The 11,426-nt window shown below is 43.0% G+C and overlaps 2 protein-coding genes across 2 annotated transcripts; one reads left to right on the top strand and one right to left on the bottom strand.

The window, feature by feature from the left end:
• Window positions 1–736: 736 nt before the first annotated feature.
• On the bottom strand, window positions 737–1,902 carry LOC111072788 (homeotic protein ocelliless). Its single transcript, XM_022364847.2, has 2 exons — window positions 1,770–1,902; window positions 737–1,712 (listed from the first exon to the last, which is right to left on the bottom strand). Exon 2 carries the CDS (start codon window positions 1,688–1,690, stop codon window positions 866–868), a length of 825 nt encoding a protein of 274 aa, XP_022220539.2. The 5' UTR covers window positions 1,691–1,712; window positions 1,770–1,902; the 3' UTR covers window positions 737–865.
• Window positions 1,903–2,381: 479 nt separating this feature from the next.
• Window positions 2,382–9,048, top strand: LOC111072787 (kinesin-like protein Klp10A). Its single transcript, XM_041592687.1, has 6 exons — window positions 2,382–2,568; window positions 3,390–4,095; window positions 4,141–4,635; window positions 5,802–6,048; window positions 6,133–6,927; window positions 8,356–9,048. Exons 2-6 carry the CDS (start codon window positions 3,599–3,601, stop codon window positions 8,671–8,673), a joined length of 2,352 nt encoding a protein of 783 aa, XP_041448621.1. The 5' UTR covers window positions 2,382–2,568; window positions 3,390–3,598; the 3' UTR covers window positions 8,674–9,048.
• The last annotated feature ends 2,378 nt before the right edge of the window (window positions 9,049–11,426 follow it).

An 11,426-nucleotide genomic window follows, 5' to 3' on the forward strand; every position in this document is an offset into this window, starting at 1 on the left:
TATATATATATATATATGGATCCTAGGTATATAAGTACATACATATAAATATGAGTGTGCCAATTGCCACTAAATTTGTAGGGGGTTTTCCTTCCACTTAATCTTGATCGCGCACTTGTATTATAGGCATAACAAGTCTATATACATATATGTATGTGTATATCTTTTCAATATATATATATATCTCTTGTATCTCTTATTTTTTCTTCATCTTTTGTATTGTATATACATCATACATCATTGTATAGTTCTCTAAAATAAGGGGGGGAATCAGCTTAAATTTCACACAATATCGGAGACCCCGGGGGGCAGTGTAATAATTACGATCTCCTCGTTATACGGTTATTTAGAAAACGACATTCGCACACATTCATACACACACACACACACACGACTTTTCCTTAAAATAATAAACCGACGACCAGATCTCGTTGCGTATCCAAATCCAATTGCATACATCGATTCGACCTGGATCTGCCTTCGGTGTGTGTGTACATAGATCTATTATGTATTCTATTAACCTTATATAACCTGAGCTAGTCTAAACATTCTTTAACTATGGTCGGGGGGCACAGTTTGCCCTTTATATGGAAAATATATAAAGCAAAACGGAAAGCCCTTCAAGTGAAAAGGGTTACGTTTATACAAATTGCTTCTCGTTCGTTTTGCAGCATTCGGACAAGGCCTAAACCTTCGACTGAGATTATACATACATACATACACATACGTGCATACATATCGACAAACCCAATTTACTTTAAACTTAAAATCCTAGCCCTAGAGCCTAGACCACCCCCGCACGACCGACCGACACTCAGTCAGGCGAGAGGAGCTGTGGCGTCAAATCGCCACTGCACTCCTCTTCTCATTGACGCGCTGCCCGCTCTGTCTCCATCAGGCATTCGCGCACCAAGATGCGGGCATGAACAATGCCACGCTTCAGCCGCTCCGTGGAGCTGCGCGACCCTGTGTATGTGGGTCTTATGTCGCGTCCCATCTCCTCAATGACGGCCAATAGCTGGGCGTATTTGGTCAGGCCATTGCCGGTGCTCAGGCTGCCCACCGTCGGCAGGTTGGCTGTGGATGTGAGGGGTGTGGTTATGTTTGCCGATGTCTGGGTGGTCACCACCAACGGCGATGTGGACGGGGGCGGGTACTTAAGCTGTGACTGTGTCAGATTCAGGCCAAGATTGTTACCATTGCTGTTGCCCGAATTGCGAGCCCCATTGGTGGCTGCGGCAATATTCGCGAGCGAGAGGGCCGCTGCAGCAGCAGCCGCCGGTGTGGCCGTGGTGTTCGATTGTTGCTGCAGCAGAGCCAGCTGCGCCTGCAGGAACTGCGGTGAATATTGCAAGGCGGCAACAGCGGCTGCTGCAGCAGCATTGGCTGCCGCCGAATTCTGTTTGCTGGATGCGCTGTAGTCGGCGGAACGGTCGCGCTTGTTACTGTTGGCGTTGCCGCTGCCGCTGGTGGTGGAGTAGTCCGTGGCACCCATGCCGCCCATGCTGTTGTTGCCGGAGCTGTTGCCACGCGAATGATGGATGGCAGATATTTGGATTTGGGGCTGCTGTTCGCGCTGTTCACGCTGCTGCTGGTAGTTGTAAAAGTTTTGCACTTGCGAGCGTGGTATTGGTGTCACTGTGACGTCACTCAGCTTGGATTCGACAGCCTGTATGTCCATGATGTCCATGCTGATGCGTGGGCTTCGTGGGCTGCACACCAGGCGGATCGTTATTGGATTTCCGGATAGAAGTGCGGGGCATGCTTACCGAATATTCTTTGGGAGTTTGCAAACGCTTCTCTGCTCTCTATGTCCAATTTTCGTTGCAACAATTTACGCTTTCCTTTCTACGCACAAACAAATCTATTGCAACCACCACAAACATGCACGCACACACACACACGCACTCAGCTCATGCACAGAGAAACAGTTATAGTGTTGTCAATGTGGGCGCAGATGTAAATACCGCAAGGAGACTGTAAAAAATACCAAAACATATTTTACATAAACATTTTTGTATTCATATTTTGAAACATTCCCTGACGATTATATATGCCTGAATCTCTCTTGTTAGCCCAATTAAATTCGTTTATGAGTTATCCACAGCTTTATCTTTTTCCAACAAAATGATTGGAAAACAGCTGGCAGCGTCAGTCCTGTAAAGTGGTTGGATATGAAGTGATTCAACATAAATAAAAAGTGGACTATTGGAAATAGCTATGCGTATTTTATTGCCGAAAATTTGCAATTGAAACATTAGGATTTACATTTTTTTGGCCCAAAGTCTAACTTTTCGACGTTAATACTGCTGCAATTCAAATAAAACGATTGCTTTTTCAGCACTACCATAGCCGAATAAGTGCTGCACAACGCCGTGCCATCGTCATGACAGTGTGGCGAAAAACAATGGCGAAGAAACTGTGAAACTATAAAACTCTTGTTGTTGACATCTGGTCGATTTTGTAAAAATTGTGCGTTTGCAGTTTACTATTTATTTTGTTGTGATTGGTAATTAAAAATCAAATAGACGTTTTAGGGAAATTAAAGTGTTTCGGACCACAAACAAGGTGAGCGTAAACAGCAGATTGCAAAAAAATTCAATCCCATTTCCGCGACTTCGTCTGTCCGATGCATCTGTGTGTGTGTGTGAGCCGTTTGTGTGGGAGCCAATGTATGACGTAAAACGATAGCGTAACGCCGTGCGTTTGTATGCTGCGCTTGCATATTAACACCTCAAAGCATTGATTAGTTGCCCTGCAATCGTCGTTAGTTTCTTCTCATTTTTGGCAGACTTGGCTGCCGCATATGCAATGTGTCGCTATGTGCCGCATAGGCGATCAGTGTTGCACAGTGCCGCAAACGATGCATGCAAAATGGGCGCACAACCAAAAAAGAATCACAATTGGTCAGGGTCCGTCCCAGGGCCAACTGCAGATCCCCCAAAGGTATCTGGCCGGTCCCACCTGGAGTGATGGTTCTGCTTGGCAACTCCACCTTTTCTCTGCTTTTCCCCATTTGCATTTCCATGTGTGCTGACTTTGTTATTCGTTGCCAGACGCGACCAAAGCGACAGTTGGCATTTGAATTTTGCTGTGAACACACACAGACACACACAACACAAGCTCAACCAGATATACACATATGTATGGAAGCACGCACACAATAGGCACACACAACACAGATGCGTTCACCGAAACAGACGCTGTCGGCGACCTCGACATAGAAGAAGCAGAAGCATTAAAAAATCTCATTTGGAGGCATCAAAAATTTAATCTAAAATCTATTACTGGCTCTGCTGTCTCTTGATCCTGTTAGTGCAACACAGAAATCAATTGATTGGCAAGAAATAATACTAATAATTCACCCTCGTAATATTTCTTTCAATCAGAATACATTTTGGAAATCCGCTACAGTGGGAAAACTGTGGCCACAACTATTGGATTCGCAAGCGGAATCGGAATCGCAGCGTTAAGCTGAGCTGAGCTGACCAGACCAGACCAGAGCAGGCGAACTCGATAGATAGGCAAAAAGTGATATTGGATATTTGTTTACACCAAGTGATAGCCATTTGTGGAACGGAGTAAAAAGTGATCAAAAATGGATATTATTACGATTGGACAGAACGTTAAAATCAAACGCACTGACGGACGCGTTCATACGGCCATCGTAGCCATGATCAATGCGTCCGGTAAGTGCATAACAGTCGAGTGGTTCGAGCGTGGAGAAACCAAAGGCAAGGAGGTGGAACTAGAGGCCATACTCACACTGAATCCCGAACTGACGCAGGAGGCTGTGGAGCAGCATGCGGCCCCAGAGCCAAAGAAGCAGGCCACTGCCCCGGTGAATCTGGCCCGCAATCCCACACAATCGAATATCTCTGGTAACCTCACCAGTCGCTTGACCATGGCCGGCAATCAACTGAACAAGATACGCGAGACTCATCCGACCATCAGCACGGGTAATGCAAACTCGAATGCTACTACGGGTGGTACCACCCCTGCAGTGTCGACCAATTCCGGGCTGCAGCGGCCACGGTTCTCACAGGCCACGACTAGACAGCAGCATACGCGCAGTGCCACGGCGCCCATCACAGCGTCCGCCCAAGTGGTCGCTGGTGGGCAAATCAGCCAATCCACAAGTAATCCAGTGGTCAACAATAGCACACAGAGCAGCATTGGTGTCGGTGGTGGTGGTGGTGGAGGTGTCGCAGGAGGAGCGCGTCGTTCGCATGCCCTCAAGGAGGTGGAGCGTCTAAAGGAGAATCGCGAGAAGCGTCGGGCACGCCAGGCTGAACTTAAGGAGGAGCAAAAAGCACTGCAGAATCAGGACCCCGGTAACCCCAACTGGGAGCTAGCGAATATGATACGGGAATATCAGAATACGCTGGACTTTATACCGCTGCTCGATGGTCAGGCGGTGGACGATCACCAGATCACGGTCTGTGTGCGCAAGCGTCCACCAAGCCGAAAGGAGACCAATCGCAGGGAGGTCGATGTCATATCGGTGCCCCGCAAGGACATGATGATTGTCCATGAGCCGCGTACCAAGGTCGATCTCACCAAATTCCTTGAACATCACAAATTTCGTTTCGACTATGCTTTCAACGAATCGTGTGACAATGCCATGGTGTACAAGTGAGTATAGTATAGCGCATACATACCATACATACACACATACTATGTATGTTTACCAAGTAGCAAACTCGATTTCAGGCATTACCATATATGTATCACATCTATTTATCTATCCTCAACCTCTCATGATATCTGTACAGTTGTACATATGTACATACATACATATGTATGGTATGCACACGGTATTTGTCGGTTGCCAGGGGATAAATATATCCATATGCACTTGTAGCATATCATAAACATACAGGAACGGCCACAATTTCATTGATACAGGGCTCCAATTCAATTCCAGTTATAACAAAAACTTTAAAATATTGTATTTATTACAGTTGAAAATGTAAATTTCCAATTGGTATTCCCACGCATGCACGCATACTGTTGCATTCAACAGCTGTTATTGTCGCTTGGCGTCGCGACACGACAATTGCTTGTGGACCATCTCTAGTAGAGCGACTCATTCGAATGCACACAAACAAACAAACCCACACACGCACACACACACCCATAGAGAGAGGCGGCCAAAAGCGGGCTTATGACTAATTTCACACAAGCTCTGGCCATCTCTCTCTGCCACTTGCATGGCCTATAAGCGGCCACTCCATTGCGTTCCGTTCATTCATTCATGGGTCTGCTCTGCCTGTCTGAACTCTGCCGACGACGCTTGATTTGATTTGATTTACGTTTCAGTTTTGAACTCTCTAAATTGTACTTAGCGCCTCTTTCGAAAAGTAACCGCCATCCGGCGTCCATTAAAAATTGTTTACCTTTTGTTCAATTGCGTTTAAGAAGCTCTCTCTTCTCTACCTCTCCCTCTCTCTCTCTCTCTTCTCTACCTCTCCCTCTCTCTCTCTCTCTCTCTTCTAACTGGCGCATGAGTCAATGGCTGCTGCCGTAGTGGATGCGTCACGTAACGACAGGCGCTAAGTGAAACGTTAAGCCTCCTTCCTTCCCCCTTCCTGCTGATGATGCATAACATTTCGCTAGAAATTGTAGGGAATTTCCTTACGATTATGATCGTAGATAACAGTCAGGCTGTGATATTTATTGTGATTAGTAGATCGCATACTGGCATACCTTTAAATAGATTGCCTGATTCATTTTCCTTTTTCCCGTCACCAATTATGATACATGCTCTGATTCTCTGTGATCCTCCTTCACCTTCTCAGATACACAGCCAAGCCGCTGGTGAAGACTATTTTCGAGGGCGGAATGGCGACATGCTTTGCCTATGGCCAGACTGGATCCGGCAAGACCCATACCATGGGCGGGGAGTTTACGGGCAAAATACAGGACTGCAAGAACGGCATCTATGCCATGGCCGCCAAGGATGTGTTCGCGACACTCAATACACCGCGCTATCGCTCCATGAATCTAGTCGTTTCGGCCTCGTTCTTTGAGATTTACAGTGGCAAGGTAAGACTCGTAATTAATCACACGCAATTAATCCAGATCAATCCCATTTGCTAATGTGCTTGTCTCCTGTGCTGTGTCAAACAGGTCTTCGATCTGCTGGCTGATAAGCAGAAGCTGCGCGTGCTGGAGGACGGCAACCAGCAGGTCCAGGTGGTCGGCCTTACCGAAAAGGTGGTGGACAGCGTCGAGGAGGTGCTAAAGATCATCCAGCTGGGTAATTTGGCGCGCACCTCGGGCCAGACATCGGCCAATGCGAACTCATCGCGATCGCACGCCGTCTTCCAGATTGTCTTGCGGCCGATGGGCACGACAAAGATCCACGGCAAATTCTCGTTCATTGATTTGGCGGGCAATGAGCGGGGTGTGGACACCTCATCGGCTGATCGCCAGACACGCATGGAAGGGGCTGAGATCAATAAGTCGCTGCTGGCACTCAAGGAGTGCATTCGGGCACTGGGTAAACAGTCGGCCCACTTGCCGTTCCGTGTCTCGAAGCTCACGCAGGTACTGCGCGACTCGTTCATTGGAGAGAAGAGCAAGACTTGCATGATAGCCATGATCTCGCCGTGCATCAATTCCTGTGAGCATACTCTCAACACGCTGCGCTATGCGGATCGTGTCAAGGAGCTGGTGGCCCCCAACGTCCAGGAGATGGGACCCTGTGGCGATGGCAATGATCCCATGGATGATAATGATATTGAAATCATGGACGATGACGATGAGGAGGAGCAGGAAAACAATCCGGTGCGTAAGCCAGATATTCGTTCACACAATCAGCGGAATGTTCCAATATCTGCGGGCATTCACAATAACAATAATAACAACAACAAGAATGGGAATGCCGGCAACACGGATCTGGCACTTTTAAGTTCGCTGAGCGTAAGTATTTACGAAAGTCATTTATGTGTTATATATTATAAAGCCATTCGATTCAAAAGAGAATACTGTGTAGAGAACGATTTGATTTTATATTATTTTTTTTTTTGTAAAACTAGGGGGAAAGCCCCCTGCTCAGTCACTTCGCTCGTTCGCCAACCCCAAGTCTATCCTTAGCTATTCCCCCCCCCGCCTTCGCCCGCTGTCCGTCTGCGTCTTGACGCCCTTTTTTAGATCTTTTTAGTTGTTTGTTTTGTATTTGAATCATTTCACATCGCTAGGCATTCATATCACTTAAGAAACATAGTCATCGCCTTTATTCTTGATTGAAGATAGTTTAAACTGACTGCAGAACGATTGTCAATATCAATGTTGATACTTGTTGATCACGTGCACCATTATCAATATTTTTGTTTTAAAATATTGGATATGCATCAACGTTTTTGCCATTAATTCAATATTCGCTTGATAAATAATTGCAATAATACATTTTGAGCAGTACATAGTGCCGGCATAGTGAGGCTGTTTCTATAGAAAAGATTCGCCAGGCACAGGCCGAGGCACATTAAATTTGTAATTTCCAGCATTTAGGTAGCCTTTGACTTTGCCACACGTTTTATATATTCACTCAACCGTATATCGTAGTATACGGACAACAAAAAAAACAATGTTCTCGCACAGCAAGACCACAAATGGAGGCGGCCAACAGAAGGCGGCTTCTACTGACAACACGGAAGCGAGAATTCAATTGGAGCGTTCGTGGAACAATACACCCAAGTTGAGACCCCAGTCCAGTCCAAAGCTACGCACAACACGAAGATACTGCATGTACGCACACGTGCAAAAAAAACTGCCGAATGCGACAGCAGATTCGGTGGAAAAGTCGAAAGTTAAAGTGGCTGCCAATGTGGACAGAAAGCCAAAACAGTTGGCAAATCATAGATCGCCATATGCTAGAGCAGCTGTACGAAGCAAGAAGAAGCCGGAGATACGCAACATTGGGGATATTCTGCTGGATAAGAAGCCGAAGCCGAGTCAGAATCGGAAGGATGATCCGGATGTCATGGCGTTGGCCAAGCTAATACCGCGCGTTCGAGAAGAGTTGATTAAGAAATTTGGGGAAATGCCCAAGCTGCTACGCAGCAAGACTCGGATAATTTTCACTGTGCGTGACTGTGGCTTCAAGGGGGTACTGTTCGATTACGCTAGTCGCTTGCCCCACATCAATTTGGACGAGTTGGAGCCCCTCGAAGATCTAAACTGAATATATATCGCAGTTTTCCCTGCACTTACACATGCACATTTCATTTTGCTTATCTAATCTTATATATTAATCCTGCTAGATCCATCCTCAGATCCCCGCCACAAAAGTAATAATTAACCTAGGCAAGACACGCTCTCTGATTCTACCATTTCTACTCTACTTTGCAGGAACACGAAATGTCACAGGAGCTGATCACACAGCATGAGGCCATTGAAGATTTACAGCAAACTGAAGAAATGGTTGTGGAATTCCATCGATCGGTGAATACCACACTGGAGACCTTCCTGGGTGAATCAAAGACACTATACACTCAAACAAATTATGTGAACTATGATCAGGAGGACTATTGTAAGCGCGGTGAATTGATGTTTGCCCAACTGATGGACATTGCCACACAGTGCCGTGACATGATGGCTGAATATCGCATTAAGTTGGCCAAAGAAGAGATGCTTTCTTGTAAATATAGTCCAAACAGCCAGCGCTAGAACCTACCTACTAGCAATACACATCCCCCCACGATCAACATTTACCCCCACCCCCTCACCACTACTAACTATCATCCACAAAATTTTTAAATTTTTTTCATCACACAAATGTGACCCCGAATTTTTGTCAAGAATCACACAATGAAATTAACCCCACCCAGCTCTATCCTTTATCCCTCACTGCTGCCCGTAATTGAAAATGTGATCCGAAAAGGCAAAGACTTTATATCTATGGTCGAATTCCAAAAGAAAACGTTGCAAAACAGAAAAGAACTGAAGGCTGCTGCAGATGAGGTTAAGTGTTCACCCACGCAAGGGAAAGGGCGAACACACACACAACACAGATATGCACACCCTCGCAGAATCAATTGTTGGTTATTTTTTGTTGGTTTTTGCGGCAGTTCAACAATTTTGTAGCGTTTAGTTTTAAATAAAAATTCCCTATACTGTTAAAGAATTTCATGAATTCATTATTTGCCCCCTGCAAAAAGAGCGGCGTCTCGTCTCGTTCCAAACTATTCGCTCATCACAGTCATCACTCCATCTCATTCAGTCGTCACATTTCGCTCTCTGAACGCACTAACCGCCTTTCCTCTTAAGCGGCTTGCTCTCTCGTAAGAGCAGTCGCGAATCTTATTAAGTTTTACCGTTCATTCAATTGTTGTTGAATGATTGGGGAAACGGGGAAGCTGGGAAAGGCTTTAAGCGGTTGAAAGTTTTACAGTAAAAACAACCCAAACCAACAACAACAATAACATTTAATAAGCGACATATTTTCTTTTTGGTTCTCATTGATTTATACGATACTTTTGTAAAAGAAAAAGACATTTACATACTATAACTAAAACTTACTATTATGAGATTCCATTTACATTATAAATTACCTGATAAAGAATTCTAAATATTTTTTTTTTTTGTTCTTTTTGATTGATTGGAGAGGAGAGTCCTGCCCTGTCCTCTCTGTAGCGCCGCGGCACAAATCAATGACATTTTACTATTATGGATTAGTTGCGTATAGTATTTGTAATTATTTAAAGGCCACAAAACTGTATTTAATTTGTATTAATTTATTGAGCGTACTACCACTAATACTGCTACAGCACCGATACCAATTTACCAGCGTATTCCTTCTCCCACTCACCCTAACTTTAATGATATTTATCTTTTTATATATTTACTATATAAATATGTATACCATACCCCCACATATGAATTCATTTGGTTTTCAAACTGATTTTATATTCTTTGCCTGAGAAATATTTAGCCTATGTTTAATTTTCCATTTATTCGCTTTCCTCATTTCTGGTATGAATAATTTATTTTTAATAATTATTTTTTTTATTGTATGCGCGTGTGAAAAGAATTTAAAATGCACTTATTCGCGTTGCTCATTTGATTTTGAGAAATTTGAATTTGCATTTCATTTTGTACTAATATTTATTGCATATATTTAACTAATTTTACACGACTAAAATGGATAACGAATGACAAAAACAGGAACATAACCAAACCACAGATTTCCAGGCACTGCTTGCACTTCTTACTTGTAGGCAAACAAACAAAAATCAACACGAATGGAACACACAAAGCAAATAAAACACCTTAGCCTTAAATACAATACACGAAATGACACGAACACAAAACAAAACAAAACAGAACGAAACTGTAGAAATGTAAAAGTAACGAAACGAAACGAATAATGAACAACATACTCACTTCCCGTGCTTTCTCCCAAAAGGGTTTAAACAATTAAAAAAAAGGTTTTAAACAATTAAAAAAACCTTTTATAAAGTTGTTTTATTTTTATTAATGGCATTTTTCCAAAGCACTTTACTACTACAGAACTCCCCTTCTACTACAGTCGAACGATGACAATTTTTTTTTGTAATTCACCAAATGCGAGTTTTTAAAACAATGTTAATACGAATTAAACAAAAACAAACTGAATAATGAGTGCTTCGATATTATACAGTATAAATATAATAATAAAGAAATGTGTTAGGAATGGAATGAACTCTAATAATGTATTATTAAATATAAATAATAATTTATATTGTAATAGAAGCGAAGAGACACGAAAACTAAATTTAACATTAAAGATGTGTAAAAACCAAAAAAAGGAGAAATATTTTTGTTTTTAATGGGAGTCTTCACTTTGTTCTAAATCAGCGGACGGCAAACGGCCCTACATGGGAATAGGAAAGACCAGTATAGACCATTGGGTCGGCACCAATAGATTATATATATTTAATCAATTTCATTAATATATTAAATATAATTTTAAAAGGTATATTAGAAGGCTATGATTTTGGTATATATTCAGCAACATTGGGAAATGAATTAGCAGCATTGTTGTGCAACTTTTACACGAAATGAGCAACAAATTTGAATACCTTGGGAAAATGGATATTATGGACTTGAGATATTGTTTGTAATATCAGGCTCCCATTAATGCAGAAACTAATCAGTCTCTGTTTTAAAGATATTAACGAAATTGAGCATGTCACGGGTTCCAATAATAGGTATCAGACCCGGGATAAATGTATATATAAAACACAAAACATATGCATAGCTAGGTAAAAAATAACTCAATCTAACGAAAATGCAATATTGATGTTTCAAAGCAGCCTGAAACAACAAATTTAACATCAATTAAAGGAAATAATGTATACAAAAGCCATACGCATAGAAGAAACTTTGTTGACCAGCAACACTGACGTCACATTTAGTCAACATTTACGTTTTATGCTTTG

Source organism: Drosophila obscura, unplaced genomic scaffold, assembly GCF_018151105.1.
Source record: "Drosophila obscura isolate BZ-5 IFL unplaced genomic scaffold, ASM1815110v1 contig_185, whole genome shotgun sequence".
Lineage (NCBI taxonomy): Eukaryota > Metazoa > Arthropoda > Insecta > Diptera > Drosophilidae > Drosophila > Drosophila obscura.